Source organism: Eucalyptus grandis, chromosome 5, assembly GCF_016545825.1.
Source record: "Eucalyptus grandis isolate ANBG69807.140 chromosome 5, ASM1654582v1, whole genome shotgun sequence".
Taxonomy (NCBI): domain Eukaryota; kingdom Viridiplantae; phylum Streptophyta; class Magnoliopsida; order Myrtales; family Myrtaceae; genus Eucalyptus; species Eucalyptus grandis.
In genome coordinates, this window is record NC_052616.1 from 38,958,945 (window position 1) to 38,977,136 (window position 18,192).

Genomic DNA, 18,192 nt, shown 5'->3' on the forward strand with positions numbered 1-18,192 from the left:
CAAATCAATTGCATAAGTTTCTTTGTTTTAGACTTAATGAAAGTTATTGGATGAAATAAGGGGCAACATGGAGTTCACAAGAACATTGCATAGAAATCATGCAAAAATAGGAAAAAAGAATCTCTTTTCTTGTTTTCCGCTTCATATCTTAATGCATACATATTTTAGTCATCTTGATCTTCATAGACATTGTAATGTTAATCATTCTCTAAATCTTGATTTAGATACTTATATCCATAATGATATATACTTCTATTTGTCACGTCACATTTTCAAATTGGACAAATACATATAAACATAACATAAAGATAATATGGACATATCCATCTTTAGATTGAAATGGCGAAAAAAAACCCATCTCAAAGAATCTTCCTTATAAAAGAAAAGAGTAATATTCCTGAATAAAAATAGCATATACACAAATTGTGACAAAATACAACAGCATATAAAAAAATTAAACTCATTTGGTGTAGCAATTACATCAGTTTCCTTAGTGGGGCAATTTTTCTAATGAATCATATAGCTTAGTTTAAATGGCCAGAAAATATAACAAACTCGAGTATGATATATCAAGATACATATAGCTTACCTTATCAGTATTTCAGAGACGGCTCCTCCTTTTTTGGATGGAGGGAAGAGAAAAGCATTACTTTGCGATTGTTCATTCATAGAAAGATGATCTGCCAAATGCAAATTGGTTTTGTATGCTTAGTTGTTCTTGGCCTTCCAATAGTTTCGCACAAGAGTAATTTCATGTTATATGTAATAGCCTGTGACAATAAGTTTACTGTTAAAAAACATAGTCCCCAAGTAATGCAAAAATATGCTTTTAAATCATAATTTTTATTTCAACTAGCCATTTAGTTTCGTTTTTATTGTCAAATTAAGTTGTTATTTTTACATTTGAAAATGTTGCGCCAGATACCTACGTTTCAGGTCTTTCCAGATCTTACCTTTAACAGATTTTCAGTATCTTTAAACCCAATTTTATATTTAACTCTAAAAATATCAAACAATGAATTAAACAAAATAGTCGGTATTAAATCTTGTATTTTCCAAAAAATTTCCCAATTAATGTTATGCCCAATTTTATGATGCCTGCGGAGATCATATTTGAATGGTATACTCAAAATACAAACTTTTGTCTGTCTATTTCATTATAATTTACTCAATCTAGAGAATTCTTCAAAGGGAATTATGGTGAGACACAATACAATTGAGCAATTTAATTGGAAAACCATTAATTTAAAAGGAAATACAAAGAAAGTCTTGATACATATTAACAAAATCGAACATGCCATAAGATAAACTTGGGAATTTTTAAATTTGTCTCATGGAAGGAGATGACAGAAGAGATTAGCATACTCAATTTGACATTCATATACGCATATAAATACGTGCATTTTCTCTCTGCCAATATCACAACTTTACTTGTTTCCAATTGCCTTGGATTACTTTCTTTGATTATGGCAGGAAAACAGACAAGAGAGCATCAAAGAATTGAGATGAAACGAATTGAAAATGAGGAGAGAAGGCTTATTACATTTTCAAAGCGTAGATCCGGTATCTGTAAAATAGCAAGTGAGCTTGTAACCCTCTGTAGAGCAGAGGTGGGAGTAGTAGTACTGTCTCCTTTCGGAAATCCATTTTCTTTTGCTCATCCATCCATAGATACAGTCGCCAATCAGTTCCTCAACCGAAACCCTCCAAGCATTGATGGGTCTTATGCCTTGGTTGAGTCTAATCGTCAAGCCCGGATTAATGAGCTCAATCAACAGTACGATGAGCTCATCAATCAAATCAAAGTTGAGGAGGCACGAAACAAAGTGTTGAAGCAATTGACCGAAGGAAAAGGCAATGGCGCATGGTGGGAAGCTCCCATTGAAGAGCTCAACCTGGAAGAGCTGCACCAAATGGAGGTGCGAATGGAGGACCTTCGACGGAGCTTGTGGATGTCGATCAATCAACGGACTCAAGGAAAGGCATCCAAATCCATTCAAGGACAGAGTTTCGATTAGAGGAATAATCTCTTGCAACAAATTGTCATTACAGTGCTGTTCTAAGTTTTCCCCCGAGATATAATGAAAAGAATGCGCAAGTTTTGAGAGATAATGTCAATTTGTTTTCCATATGTGCTTGCTTATAATTTTGATCGGCATCTCTCATAGACGAGATACTAAATGGTGTTTCTTGTCTTTAAAACATTTTCAGACGCTAAAGCTTACTTCGTAATTAGACACCCAGAGCATGTGACAAATTTAATGCAGCAACGAGACCATCTCGATAAATTGGTCTTATAAGGAACGGTAGTGTCTTGGAACACTTTAATACAATAATTTGATTTTTGTTAATTAAAAGTGGTCCCATCATGAATCCCTTGGATTGTTTGCGCTTAATTTGGGTAAATAATTTCTTTGGTAAAATGACAAGAGAAGGAAGTTCCACTGTTGTTCGGTTTTGTTACTAATGTCATTATCACAATTACTCTTGTTTACAGGGATAAGGATGCAATAAGTGTCATCACTTTCGTATGTTACTCACTTGGGTACGTAACTTCTTCTTCGACTTCTTAAGTGCTATAACTTCTAAAAAAAAAAAACTATTACTTAAGTAATAGAACATTGAATGGATCATTTGAATGTCAAAACTTATTGAAAACGCCCATCCAAGTGGGAGAAATCTAACGTGGAATGTCACTTGTGGTGAACATTTTTAAAAAGTTTTAGCGCTCAAGTGGTTGGGAAAAAAGTCATGATAATCAAATGAGTGTCATACATAAATAATATCACTCAAATGATTGAAAAAAGAAGAAGTTATGGCACTCAAATGAGTACCATACGAAAATTACAACATTTATTGCATCATTTCCCCCTTGCTTGTTTGTATTTGCTTTGTTCTATGTTGAGAGCATCGGGCCTTCTATGGATTCTTGGGTTATGATTTACTGTCGAAACATTGCACCTATGTACATTTTGTCCTATCACTGCAATACAATTTCTATACAAAGTGGCATAGCACTTAAAAATTTGAGAAGGTTCCAATGAACGCTTGAGAATCACTTATTCAGGATCCTATGACAACCAATTCCATGAGGAATGATATTGCTCATTGAGGGATTGGATAAAAAAAAACCCCTTTGAGAGCACGGATGCTTCCCAAAGCAGAAGATCAAATGAAACTTTGGTATTCATACTTATGTAGATACTAATCAAACCAGCATTATAGAAAAAAATTGGTGTTCAATTCTAGAAGTTACAAACATCTTTATGTTAGTCAGCGTGAGAAACCGGTGTTTTTCTAACTAAATTCACTCAATGTTTACCAAAAAGTTGAAATTGCCTTTAATCATTCAATTACAATTTAAAGTGATGGCCCCGAACTTATGTACTTTCCTTTTTGTTTTTTTTTTTTTTCTGTTTCTATGTAGGGTTTAATTACCAAAAAGTTTTTTTTTTCTGTTTTTATGTAGGATTTAGTTACCAAAAAGACAAAAATTTCCATGTATATTAAATGGCACTATATTTTTTAATTGTTAGATTTTACTTCCATAAAAATTAGTTTAGTCGAAAAAAGAAATTTCAAGAAACTTCAAAGATGAAATTTAATTAAATCAAAACATTGAATAAAATAAGAATTTTTATAAAATGCCAATGACATATCATTATTTTGGATAAACAAAAATGAATATCATCTACATAGTGTTCATAAAAAGATATCGAGATGTTTTATCGTTCATAATATTTTTAGTGCAATCCAAGATACTTTGATAATGTTTTACACGCTTTGTGTAAAAGTATCTTGCCTATGGTAAAGAAAAATAAATAAATTCTTTAATATATTTAGTAAAGGGACTTGATATATATTTTAGACCAATGAAATTAAAAATAAAATAATCACCAAGAAAGTGAGCTTTTGAGGTAAAAAAAAAAAAAATGATACATAAGTTATCATATGAGCTATTAAGAAAAGAGACATTTGAGTTATTTACTATATCATAGAATTTGTCTTTCTTCGTTACTCATGGATAGAGACCTTTACACAAAGATATAAAATGTTATAGAAATATCTAAGAATACACTAAAAAACAAAATACATGAAATGGTTAATTATGGCAACTAGATCCTAATAGAAAAAAAAAAAAAAAAAGGAATGAGGCTATCACTTTGCAATTGAATGACTGAGGACTATTCTGTCTTTTTAGTATAATAGGGTAGATTTAGTCCTATAGAAAGTAAAAATAGCGCTGCCCTTTTATAACTAAAAGGACGAGGAGCGCGGACGAGACTTTTCAACCCAAGAGTTTTTTTTTTTTTGGTCGGAAAATAGACTATATTACTCATTAAGTAGGGAAAAGAGTACAACCCGCTAGCAGGGCTTCATTACAAATTAGATCTAACAAAGGTGGAGGAGGTGAAGAGGCCCAAGTTGGGGAAAGGGAACCTCGACCGTGGGCTTTCGCAGCCCAATCGGCTAGGGCATTTGCCGATCTTCTGCAGTGATGCACCTTCAGATTCGAAAAAGAGGGCAAAATATCTTCCCACAGTGGGAGACGCTCGTGATTGATTACTTCGACTAGAATCAGGCAGTCGGTTTCAATGATCAGGTCAGAGTGATGCTTTCCTTGTTGTAAAAGATCTTTTAGAGTATATAAGAAAGCTTGAATCTCCGTTGCAAGTGCAGAGGTTGCTGGAACGCTTTTGGTAAAGCCTCCGAGCAGACTGCCTGTATGATCCCGAGTGATGCTGGAGATCGCACCCAGATTTTCTGCAATAGGGAAGGCACCATATATATTCACTTTGATCATGCCCTGCAACGGTGGGAGCCAGGTAGTGTTAGGGTTCGGCGATTTTTTTCCTGTCTTCGGTTGCTGCTTCGATTGCTGTTTCTGAACTGTAATATGCAGGTGGGTGAGAGCCAGAGCTGATTCAACAAGCTGGTCCGGGTGCGTGAAGTGATGGCGGAAGATGACATGATTTCTGGCCTTCCAGATCTGCCATAAAAGAGCTGCTATGGTCTCAAAATCCGGTACGTTACCTTTTTGTTGTGATATATCTGTAAGCCAAGCATCTATGCAATGAGTTGCATAAGCTGTTACATTGATTTGCACATTGGGATGGTGCCAAATATGTTGTGTCCAAGGGCACTGCAGAAATAAATGTTCTGTTGTTTCGGGGGAATGGGTAGAACAGAGTATACAAAATGGATCATTGGTGATTCGGCGACGGAACAGATTGTAGTTTGTAGGAACCGCATTGTGACTGAGAGACCAGAGAAAGATGCGGATTTTAGGAGCCGTCTTGGTTTTCCAAATTTGCTTCCATAGATGACTAGGGGTAATATAAGATGAGGACGGGCAAGAAACGATCTGTGTAGCCTCTGATTTCTGTATGAAATGATAAGCACTATTCACTGTGTATTGTCCATCTACAGTTTCTGTCCATACGAGTTTGTGTTCAGTAGATGCTGGCCACAATTTAATTGCCAGTATTTCTTTAACAATATGCTCGTCAAATGTATGGTTGAGAAGCTGGATGTTCCATGCATTTTGTGCTGTATTTATGTAGCTTGCAACTGTTTTCGGTTCCTCTCTGTTAAGAGGTCCACAGAGGGTTCCCATAGGTAGCCATTTATCTTGTCTAACATTGATCCCCTGGCCATTTCCGACTGACCAACACAACTTAGGAAGAATTGAATCTCGGCCCATTAGAAGACTTCGCCAGCCCCAGGAGGGTCGGGATCCCTGTTCAGCATGCCAAAAATCTGTAGATGGAAAATATAAGGCTTTGAAAAGTTTGCACCACAAAGATAAAGGATTTTGAAACAGTCTCCAAGCCTGCTTTCCCAGAAGGGCTTTATTGAAAGATAATAAGTCTCGAAAACCAACCCCCCCTGTACTTTTTCTCTCTTTTAGAATATCCCAGCACTTCCAGTGAATTCCAGATTTAGTACTAGTGTGTTGCCACCAAAACTTGGCGATTTTCTGTTCAACAGACTTGCATATAGAGACAGGAATCTTAAATATTGACATCGCATACTGAGGTAGAGCCTGAATCACAGATTTTAACAGAACCTCCTTCCCTCCTTTGGAAATCAACTGTTCTTTCCACCCTGCCAATTTAGCATTCACTCGTGTATGAATCCAAGCAAACATATCTCTCTTTGAGGATCCCCAATCTGAGGGAATGCCTAGATACTTTCTGGTTTTATCAAGGATTGGCACTCTTAGTTCTCCGGCCATATTTAACTTGAGAGACATAGGACAGTTTTTGCTAACAAACAGACCTGATTTATTTCTATTTATCTCCTGTCCTGTTGCAATACAGTATTGGTTTAAAATGCTAGCCAAGTTTTGACATTCCTGAGTTTTACCATCTAGAAAAAAGATCGCATCATCAGCAAAGAATAGATGGGATAAAACAGGACACCACCTGTTAAGTTTCAGTCCTCGTAGATGACCCATATTGATAGCTTGCTGGATAAGAGTGGATAACATATTAGCCACGAGTATGAATAAGTAGGGTGAAAGAGGATCTCCCTACCTAATTCCCCTGGTTGGTTTAAAGTAAGGTAGATCTTCGCCATTGATCTTGACACTGAGAGAGGTAGTTTTAACACATTGCATCAGCCATATCACCCATCGATCATGAAAACCAATCTGGCGCAAATAGTCCTCCAAGAAGTCCCACTCAACCCTATCATAGGCTTTCTGCATATCCAGTTTTAGGAGCGCCTGAAATTTCTTCTTTCTCTGTCGAATTCTAAATTGATGTAAGACCTCTTGAACTATAAGAATGTTGTCCTGTATCCGTCTCGCTTCGACACAAATGCACTCGTTCGTGGCAATCAAATCTGGTAGACAGCATTTTAATCGATTCGCTAGGACTTTGGAAATAATTTTGTATAGAAAATTACATAAACTGATGGGGCGAAATTGATCTAACCTCTCTAGATTCGGTACTTTGGGAATAAGACATTTAGAAGTTCTGTTAATATCAGCAGGCAACACACCAGTAATGAAAAAATTCTGCATTGTAGTAAAAACATCATCCTGTATAATGTCCCAATGAAGCCGGTCAAGTTCTTGCAACCGATGAGGAACTTTTCGATCATTTCCATTTGAGGTTCTAGAATCGATCAAATTGTTGGTTCTACTTTGCCCCGACCAATAATCTTTTATTGTTCCTCAGAACCTACATTGAGAAAAGCATTTAGTTTGGGTAAGTGAAGTTAATGATTTTAACACTGTTTAGTATGCCATTGGAGAGGGAGGGAGGAAGTAAAGCAGTCAAAATGGGTCATTGACCCCCTCTTTAACACATATATGATGAGTTGGGTCGTTATACAGATCAGAATATCTAGCAAATGAATCATAAATAGATATAGAAATATAAAGCTTAAAATGAACACGAGCGTTGATAGGCTCGTAGTTTGCCTAGACCTAATTCACATGAACTCCCTCCCTCTCTCCCTCTTGCTCATTAACACATACGATTTTTTCTTATCTCATTTTCATATTTCCAATCAAGGAAGAAAAAAAAGAGTCGGAATGCACTCAGAACAAATTTCGCATTTCATTTTTTCTGGAAAATGTAGATGAATGGAGGAATGCACGGCAGATAACAAGAGATGGCAATATGGTAAATCGACTTTACTATTGATGGTTATTTTAGCCAAGACCTATTTTTTCATTTTTTATTTTTTAATTTAATTTAATTTAATTTATTTTTATTTTTTACATTTCACCGAAGTCATGCACTTCTCAAAGCTAGAGGAGATAGATGATAAAGACCCAACCCAAGCTCGACGTTCGGGATAGGGATCCACCGATTTTTTATCGAAGATTTGAATAATACAGTCATCGCAATTTTTAAAGATTTTCTGAATTTTTTTCCTTTCCTTTTCTTTCAATTTTATTCATCTTTCTCTTTATTTACTAGTAATTTTTTTGTTGTGCTAATTTACTTTTTTATTTGATATGGAATTTTAATCCAAGTAATACATACACATGAAGAGCTTAAAGCAGGTTAAATAGATGGATACGGATTTTCATAAGTTGGATTGAATATGGATCTATTTTAGTAAATATGGATCAAATCTTATACGAGATAGGTCGAGTATGAATTATCAAATTTATATTGCATATAAATGGGTCAAAATTGTCTAACCTATTTTGACCTAACCCAAACCTCTCTTGCCCCAATCAACCCTGCCCATTTGACGGCTTAGGAGTGAGGGAGGGAAGAAATATTGCATATGCGATTACAAATTTTAGTCTAGAAGTAAATACACAGTAGAGACAAGGTTAAGAAATTTATGGTGACTAGGGCTAATGCTTCTAGCATATAGATAAGTAAAAGAGAGAGAGAAAAGATGTTGCAAAAAATATATAAGGGTTTGTGTTATGACTAGGCATACATCCACTTTCCTAGACAAATAGCCATGAATCAAGCTAGAATCATAAGTTTACAAGTACAAGGTGTTACTTTAACTTTAGATAAATAAGTAGCTCTTCTAAAATGCAAGCACCTCTAGCGCACTCTTTCTTCATACTTTCTGATCATTAATTACAACAACCAATAAAGCACTTTGAGAGAGAATTACAAGTACAAGCGGTTACACTTTGTGAATACGAGAGGAAAATAGAACAAAAAGAGAGCAAAAGACTTCACAATAACATCCTTCAGCAAGCTTTGAATCCTTTTTGGTAGACTTCCAAACTTCAATGTAGCCATTCTATAGTTCTCAAGGTGGTCAAAGAGCCATTAGACGGGAAAGCACGACCGCCGGCTTGTAGACTCTTCTCACTGACGAAAGTGAGGTTTCCCGAAATGGGATGTTTTGCCTCTGTCCAGTGTTCGACCCTGTAGCTGCTTGCACAAAAATGGTAAACTGCTCTGATTCAACTTCGGAACTTTCGGTGATTGAACTCCAGACCTTGAAACTCAAGTTTACCTCATATTTGAATTCTAAATTGATTCAAATGAGCTCCAAGTCTTCTTATACAAGTAATAGAAGCACAAGACATCCTCTACTCTGTTGATGTTAGGAGCTATCTCTACCGGCTGTACATCCAGTCTTTCCACGTCATACATTTAAACATAGCTATTCACCTACCATCCTCTCATCCTTTCGAGCATATTTGCAACTCTAGCTCTACGTAGCTGTTCGCTTTTCCATGATCCATCCAAGTATCCATGAACTTCTCGTTCTATTAAACTTGTGCACTTTTTATTGAAGTTCATCTAGCCTTTAGATGCTCTTGAGCATAATATCTTTTTCACCTTCGATAGTGGCAAAGCACTCCATGTTTTGATGAACTCGATTAGGACGTGATCTGCATAACACCTGTACATCTTTCAAACAAGAATGTAAGCATTAGTAGACAGATTATTCTATCATTCTTAAAATCTCATCGAGTGTTTTTTCCAGCAAGATGTTAGTAAGTGCCAAAAACCTAGTGGTAGGCACGGTGCAGTTTGGGCATCAAATCAAACCAATCAACATAAATACAGTTCGAAGAAAAGTGAAATTAAACCCCATTGTATTTCATTGAACCGAACCGAACCAAACCATTCTTGTGGTATCCGTTTGATGTCAAACCAAACTGTTTTTTTCTTCTTTCATTTTTTTCTTAATTTTTTGAATTTTTATGAGGGAAAACTTACAACACTAGCATAAAAAGAGAAATAATTCCTTGAAAGAGTCAAAGTCTAGTTTTCCACCTTTGAAATGAAATTTTACTCGATGCACATGAGACATAGTTTCCAATGTCCGCTGAGAAATGTACAAATAAGCACTTTATTTTGCTTTGTGATTGATTCTGAGTAGAGTCGACTCTCTCAGTGGAAGAAACCATAATTTTTCATATAAAATTAAAAAAAAAAAAAAAAATTCAAATAATGACCTGAAATAAAGTCATGTTCTCCAAAAAAAAAAAAAAAAAAAAAGCTTAGCATGGATTATGTTTCAAGTTTGAAGTGGTGAAATCAATTTCAAATAAGGGTCTAAACTTGCTGGCTAGCTTAATATTTGCCAGTGCACATTTTGTGGCGACTAGGATCTTTTTAATTTGGTCCAAAATTTGCAATTTGGTAAATATTGAAGAAAGTCGCCAAATTAAATTAGGATTTTTTAATTTTTCAAGTTTTCTTCCTCCCTCTTCCGCAGCTTAAGCAAATCCCTCTCGCCCAATCCTCGGCCACGCCGTGCTCGGTCCTTGCTGCTCTCCCGATCCTCATTCACTGTCGTCCCTCCTTTCCCAGGTTCCTTCGTCCACAAGCTTTAGGTCCTTTGTGAGCTTCAAGTCCGTTGTCGGCAAGCTTCGATCCGAGAGTTATCAGTATTTATCAAATCTGTTCCTATCGAACGGAAGGCTATTGGATTCGTGTTCAACCGATGTGAGTGTCATTCATTTTGGCGCAGTTCATCCAAGAGGAAGCGGTTGCAGCTTGTTGAAGCAACAGCTCGTCAAGTTGTGAGCATGTCGTGGAATATCACACCGATGGCAGTGAAGCTCTCTTCCCAAACCTGAATGGCTGTTCCAATTACAGTCACAAGGCCTGCTCCTCTTGCACGAGCAATTCTTGTGAAAGACTCAAGTTCCGCATCCCCTGCTGTCCATTCCCCACTAACACCATTCGCAGTGAGATCGATTCAAGCTGGCGAGGAGCGTTCTCCCTCGACGTAAATTTGAGATTGCCTCGCACCAGCGTTGCTGTAGCAAAGGCTTCTGTTTTCGCCCTCTGTCGGTAATCTCCAATTTCTGGCTTTTCTCGCTGTGATTTCTGAATGATTTGCACATTCGCCAGATGTGCTCATTGATGAATTTGACAGCGAGAATAGTGACTTTTGACGTTTTGGAGCTGCGAGGACAGGAGATTGAGTTGCGGCTGTTGGACATTGCAGAAAAAAGGAGGTCGAAGTTCTTCTTCTTTGTCGATTTTTATGGCATCCTTGACTTAGTAATTCGACTTGGCCATCATCAGCTTCTCTAACTGATGCTTTCATGGTGATCTGCAGGAGGTGCATATATTTGTCATTGGGCTTTCTATATCCTCCGATGGGAAAGAGACCGTTCCATCTGATGAAGTTTGCAGCGTCGCTGCAAGACTCGCGGCTCAAGCTGTGGGAAGGTGAAATGACTGCACATGCTTTGTTGATTATTACTTAGGGATTAGTCCTTTGGAAGTCCTGAAACTTATAGAGAAAGTATAATTGAATTCTAAAACTTTCGAAAAATATAATCATATTCTAAAACTTATCGAATTATTGTAAACAAGTTCTTCCGTTAATTGCACTTTTGTAATTTTTAGAACTTAATTGCATTTTTTGAAAGTTTTAGAACTTTATTGTAATTTCACGCAAATTGCATTGTATTTTTTTAATAGTTTTAAAACTCAATTGCACTTTCATGATAAATTATAGAATTTTATATGCACTTTTTTTTTTTAATATTTATGTTTGTCTGTCTAGATCTTATGGTACATGAGTGGAGATTTTGATTTGTGATCATATATTGTTTTACTCCATTTCAAATGCATTTAGACTGGATGTCTACTGTTTTAGTGATGGGTCTTCGACTTGCTGTATAAGTGGCTCCCAGCTTCTGCTTAACAATCTCATGATATGGTAGGAATTTCCCTCTGCTTGGTTTGGCTCCAACGGTACACCCAATTAAAAACTTGAATTATCAGCTTTTTGTTGTGGTTTTTAGGAGCAAATTTGAATTGTTGAAAGCGGCATAGAAGGACTTGAAGCTCGAGGACACCAAACTTGAAACTCATTGACGACGGAACTTAGGAAAGAAGAGATGACGGCGGATGATGGACTGGAGCTTGCGATGAGTGATGAGGATCGGACAAGGACCGGGCAAGCAGCGGCGGGAGAGGAAGAAGAAAACCTAAAATATTGAAATAAGATCCCTAATTCTAATTCAAGTTGGGAATTTTCTTATTTTCTACTCAATTATAAATTTCAAACAAAATTACCCGTCATTTCAATTACTAAAAAATATTTACTAACAAACATTTGACCGGCCAGCTTAAACCCTCATTTGATATTAATGGTGCGTTTGGTAACGCTTCTCTTCTCGTGTTTGATAATTGGACAAAATTTCTAATTCTAAAATAGAATTGTGTTAGGTACAATACTAAAAATTTCTACTTCAAATTATTTTCTTTTATTTTTAAATAATTTTATTACTTTTTCTTTTTTTCCTTTCTTTCCCTTCTTCTTCTTCTTTAAGTCGCTAATCGCCGACCTTGGGATGACCAAGAACCGGCTAGATGAGGGCCGTGACCTCATCGAGCATCGCTAGCCCTCGGTGAGGCCGAACCTCATCCGAGCCTCGCTAGCACCGGGCGAGAATCGATTGAGCCATGGGGGTGAGCGGCCTCGCCAAATTTGGGCTAGGCCGCTCGCCCAGCCATGGCTCGACAGGGTTGAGCGAGCCCCACCGGTGGCTAGGCAAGCCTCACCTAGCCCCACCGAGGCTCGCCCAGCCTCGTCGATGGCTGGCTTCCAGCGAGCTTGTCGGACCTCGCCTTGGCTAGCGAGCCTTCGGCGAGATCGCCGAACCGGTTGCCAACGACCGGTGGTAGTGGGCGGTGAACGGCGGACGGTGACAGATAGTAACCATGGCGATGGATGAAGAAGAAGAAAAAGGAAGAAGAACAAGAGAAAAAAAAATATGGGCTTGATTTTAGAATTGTTCCTGGGAACAATAATCAAATTTTTTTTTATTCTTGATTCTGTTCTAAATCTATTTCCGGGAACAAAAAAATAGAAATTTGTTCTCGGGAACAAAAATTTTATCAAACACGATTATGTTCCAAAACTGTTCCCGAAAACAAAAGAATATAAAATTTAACTATTTGGCCAGTTACCAAATAGGGCTACCTAGCCACCCTTTGCGACAAAACTCATCTAAATAGTTTTTATTTTTTGAGAAAATAATTTAATTTCAAAATTTTTATTTAGAATGTTCCCTAGAATTTATATTTTACATAGGAGTAATAGATAAAAGTGAGCGGTTCTCGGTTTTGATTCGATTCCGTCTAGAACTTGGAACCAACTTTCGTGTACGGGTTTATCATTTTTGAATCCTGGAACCTATCCGTCGGGAATTAAGAACTTAGAACCTACCATGTCACAAAGTTCTAAGGTCGCCGTTCAAGTTCCAACAGTTTTTTTTTTTTTTTTTCATTTTCAAGTTTGAACTATAACAAAGAAGGCAAGAGACAAACCAGAATTTCTATGTCCATAAAAGAACATTAGACTATTAATTCAAAACTCAACATCATTTTGTTGAGATTCAAAGGTAACATAGCTTTCAAAGAACGCATTGATGTGATGAATGTGTATCATCCAAATTAATTAATAAGTAAACAAGTCGCTTGTATAGGAGTGAGTGCGGTTCCCGAATAAAATCGGGAATCGAAGAATCAGATCAGAGGATCCGATGTGGTTCTCGATTCTAAAGAGATCGATTCCGACTTTTAATTCTCTTTTTTTGGGGTTCATGAAAAAGAAACCCTAACCACCCACCCCCCTCCACGTGATTTTCCCCGGATTCTTCTCCCCCTTCCCTTTCTTTTTCATTCTCTCTCTTTTTCTTTTCTTCGCTTTTTCCTCCTCACGTCACTTCCTGCCCCCCTTCCCCCTACTTTTTTTTTCTTTTCTTCTTTTTCTCTCTCCTCTTTCCCGCCCCCTTTCTTCTTCTTCTCCTTCTTCTTCCTTCCTCTTGTACTATTAGAGTCCAAAAATCTCTAGACCTTAAGGGAGCCCAAAACTCACCGTTGTAGCTCGTGAACGGCTCCAATTCGGCACCCTCCCTTTCGGCCCCGAAATGGCGACCGCCCGTTTCGCACGCCGGCGACTCCCATCCTCCGCCGCCGTCCTCCTTCTCCTCCTCCTCTTCCTCGCCGCCGCGCCTCCGCCGGCCCACTCCCTTCCCTACTCCCAGTACAAAACCCTCTTCTTCTCCCTCGCCCACTCCCTCCCCGACTCCCAGTACAAAACCCTCTTCTTCTCCCTCGCCCACTCCCTCCTCCCCGACTCCCAGTACAAAACCCTCTTCTCCCTCGCCCACTCCCTCCCCGACTCCCAGTACAAAACCCTCTTCTTCTCCCTCGCCCACTCCCTCCCCTACTCCCAGTACAAAGCCCTCTTCTCCCTCGCCCACTCCCTCGCCACCCGCGTCGCCAGCCTCCGTGCCGCCCGCGGCGACCTCGCCGGGGCCGAGCGCGCCCGGGCCATCGCGGAGCTGAGCGAGCTGCTGGGCCTGGTGCTCCCCTACTCCCAGTACGAGGCCCTCTTCTTCCTCGCCCACTCCCTCGCCACCCACGTCGCCAGCCTCCGCGCCGCCCGCGGCGACCACGCCGGGGCCGAGCGAGCCCGGGCCATCGCGGAGCTGAGCGAGCTGCTGGGCCTGGTGCTCCCCTACTCCCAGTACAAAGCGCTCTTCTCCCTCGCCCACTCCCTCGCCACCCGCGTCCCCAGCCTCCGCGCCGCCCGCGGCGACCTCGCCGGGGCCGAGCGCGCCCGGGCCATCGCGGAGCTGAGCGAGCTGCTGGGCCTGGTGGAGGATTTCGCGAGGGCGGAATCGAATGCGGAGAGGGCGAGCTGGATTGGGAGGAACTACGAGAACGCCGCGCGGGTCTTGAAGTCGGTCTTCGCGAGGCTTCTCCGAGTGTTCAGCAAATCGGTACGGTGTAATTTCTTTCCTTGTTCAAATTTGCTGTAAATTTGTTCAAATTCATAGCGGACGAATGTTGTCATTCGTAGTATTAGAGACATAGTGCAGTTGCATTTCGTTCTGAATCATGATCGGTGGTGGTGGGTAATTTGTTTAGCAAGATCCCAGAGGGGGATGGAAAAAGAATTCTGTACGAGGTCTGATCTAATTTCATACTTTTTGCCTATGCTTGGAAAGATTTTAAGGTGGGTGAGGAAAAATGAAGGTGAAGGAAATAATTCTTGGGATTTTCTTCACGGGAGTAAAATCGTCAGGACTGGAGATTGACCATGGACTGAATGATTTATCTACTCTAGAGAGAGATGGCCATTAATAATACTGTACATAGAGACCCAACTTGAGGTGTCGCATTCCGTGGGTGAACTGTGCAATTAACATTCCAAATGCCAAAACTAGTGACACCTAAAATGTTGAATCTTTTACTGTACCAGATATGAGACCCATAGGGAGTCGCCCACCCTCAACTCTGCTTAGCTGAAGCATCTTCTTACAACTTCCCAGTTCAATACTGGGGCTGTACGACTTGGTTTGGAAGGGATAAGATGAAGATCATGCCTGTTATCTTTCTTTGTAACTTGTTGAAGATAGAAACATTTCCTCAATGAAATACATTGAACATGAATTCCACTGATCATTATTGACTATTAAAATGAGCATGTTGGTTTCTATATCAGTTGATTGTTGAACTAACTTGAAATAAAAATATTAATAGAAAGATGAAACTACATTGGTTGAACAGAAAAAACATCTCATGTATCTGGTCGTGTTGGTCATGAGAAACAGAGACCAGAGGTGCTATTCCAAATGGGTGGAAAAAGGGCTAAAAGTACTTTGTCAAGATAAGTGCAAATACATTTGTGATTGCAGGCTTAATGCCAATTTGTTCCTTTGTTCTCCCGATGATGATATTTGGGATATTTGCAGGGTCCCCGAGGGAGATGGTAGAGACCTTGCGAAAGGAAGTGGTGGATGGAGATTTCTTGAGGGATTGTCTGGAATTGGGAAGTAATGACTTGAAAGGCCTGGTCCAAATTTTGAAGGATCTCACTTCTCAATATTACTCATCATCTGATCATGGCCATGATCTCCGGAACAACATGCAGGACTTGTCTTTGGAACCAGTTTTGCTATGAAGGTCTCTGGGTAAGCACTATGTTTATGTACTGTATTAGAGGAGTTGAACATTTCAAAAGCATTTGTGCAGAATTTTGGCAGGAGTTTAGAAGGTGAACAGAGAAGAGTAGAGAACTCTGATTGCCAGGTGTTGTCTGAGTCATGTTGTTATCACTTGGAGTTTCATCAGCATCTTTTCTGTGGTGGAGAGCTGTAAATAGTTCTCACTTGTAAAGATGTAATTCCTTTGTCTTTAATTGGATAGTTTTCACTTTCTATGGTGTTGAACTATTGACATGAAATTGAACAGTTACAATCACCTCAACGTGACAATAGGACCAATTTCTTTAATGATTTATAGTTATATTGGAGGTTTTTGTCTGTTGAGGTCATTCCTTTACTTGAACTATTTGTATAATGACGAACTCTAACACATCATAATGATTTATAGTAAAACTGAACACATTGAACTCAAGAACTTAGTTATCTTGTGCTTATCTCTACTTTTAATTGGTATTACTCATTGACATCTTATGTTATGAACTTTTGTGCCAAAGTTCAGAAGTACACCCTTCTTTTAAGACCTTCTGTTAAGGTAGACATGATAAATTTGGAAGGTGATTTAGTAATTCATCGTAACAGAGATTTTCTTTTTAAATAACCATCTAATGTAGCTACGACCAATGGTGGACATGAAGATACCCCTCTTCTCCCTCTTAAACACTTGGTTCTTTCCCAATTTATGCATGTATTTTTCTTCTATCCCTCAACCTAATTTCTAAACTTAAAGTTATCTCCTCTGTCTCTCCCCTGTTTTCAACTTTTCACAGTGCGAGTGAATCTTATTGAGCAAAGAGAAGCGGTAGTATTGTTTCTAATAGGGATGGAATAACTAGAATCAGTGGCGAGAACAATAACTGAAGGAACAGGATGATTTGCCTTTTTCTTTTTTCGTCGCTTGCATGATTATTGTTTAAGTTATATTTTTAAGGAATGGAATTCATATAGAATTCTTTCACAAATATATAGCAAGGTATGAATTTTAGTTAAAAGTGAGTTGAAAAGGACATTTTCTCTGATAAGGTTCGTAGTGACCAATTTAATTTCCAATAAGATTTTTCAAGCAATGGCCAGGAACCTTTTCATGTAGGGCATTTATTTTTTTTTCCTTTTTTTCCTCGTTTCTTTTGTTCATCTTCTTTGTTCGTTTCTTTTTCCCACTAGATGCTCCAGCTTCCTTGACGTCATGAAGCCGCCAGTGAGCCACTCTACCAACCTACGACTGCTTCTCCGTCCAGCGCTTAGCGATATCATGACGTCGAGCAAAAATGCGAAAGAAAATGATTATCTAATATTTGTGTCAATTGCGCGCACACACATGTATTTTATAATCATGTTATCATTTGTTATTCTGAGGCTGGATCGGTAATTCCAAAAATGTTGCTAGAACTACTGAATAAAATTATATAGTCTATATAAATAATCATATCTCGATTTAAATAACTGTTTGATTGCTTTGAACAAAACAAAATGGGATACAATGAGCAAATATCCGAGTGTTAAGAAAAGGGGTACCTCTTCCATGGCAAGATAGACATGACAAATGACTACACACTACACAGCATTATGGAAGGATATAACAACACAGTAGCGCCTAATGCCCTAAAAGCCTCCAACTAAGTTTAGTTCCAATTTTACCCCAATTCTTTATTTTTAAAAAAAAAAAACCTCTAATTTTGTCTAGTCCCAATTTTACTCTAAACTTTTTTTTTTTTTTTTTTTATCTTTTAAAAACCCTTGACTTTTGGTTCAGTCCCAATTTTAACATAGATATTTATTTTCCTCCTAAAAAACCATCAACATTTGCTTGAGTTTCAAATATGTTTATATTAACCTTCCCTCCAATTTCTCTTGACAATGAAGAGATAAAAAGCGTTTGAGCGCGAGCTCTCTGATCATGAAAGATGAAAGACTCTCAAGCACAAAATCAAAGATCCTCGAGTGAGATGGAAGAAAGATTCTCTAAAAAGAAGAGCAAATAGAAGGTCAACCTTAATTACTTTAATTTTTACCCAAATTTTAGATCCAAGAAGATATCGTTTGGGTTGACGTGAAAATTCATCTCCAAAAGACTCTTCTTAGATTTGAAATTTGGGTAAAACTTAGAGCAATGACATGAAAGTGCCAATTAGCGAGGACAATTTTGGATGAAGTATTAATGGGAGCACATATGGGACCCAAGTTAAAGTTGGTAATTTTATGAGATAAAAAAAAAGCATAGGGTAGAATTGAGATTAGACCGAAAGTTGGTGGATTTTTATAAG

At 38.4% G+C, this 18,192-nt stretch overlaps 4 protein-coding genes across 4 annotated transcripts in view; 3 read left to right on the plus strand and 1 right to left on the minus strand.

Annotated features, from left to right (window-relative positions):
- The window catches only part of LOC104445078, a 36,331-nt gene extending 18,983 nt beyond the window's left edge, over positions 1-17,348 (plus strand). Inside the window, exon 3 of the transcript XR_005550743.1 lies at positions 17,093-17,348. The gene's annotated coding sequence lies outside the window, so the exon portion shown is untranslated. The remainder of the gene's footprint in view (positions 1-17,092) is intronic.
- LOC108956750 (agamous-like MADS-box protein AGL62) lies at positions 1,467-2,018 on the plus strand. The gene has a single exon (XM_018866623.2). It carries the CDS (start codon positions 1,467-1,469, stop codon positions 2,016-2,018), a length of 552 nt encoding a protein of 183 aa, XP_018722168.2.
- Positions 4,340-5,617, minus strand: LOC120293888. The gene has a single exon (XM_039313674.1). It carries the CDS (start codon positions 5,615-5,617, stop codon positions 4,340-4,342), a length of 1,278 nt encoding a protein of 425 aa, XP_039169608.1.
- On the plus strand, positions 13,688-15,630 carry LOC120286219. Its single transcript, XM_039311848.1, has 2 exons — positions 13,688-14,704; positions 15,187-15,630. The coding sequence occupies exons 1-2, from the start codon at positions 13,847-13,849 to the stop codon at positions 15,190-15,192; spliced, it is 864 nt and encodes a 287-aa protein (XP_039167782.1). The 5' UTR covers positions 13,688-13,846; the 3' UTR covers positions 15,193-15,630.
- Positions 17,349-18,192: the final 844 nt, after the last annotated feature.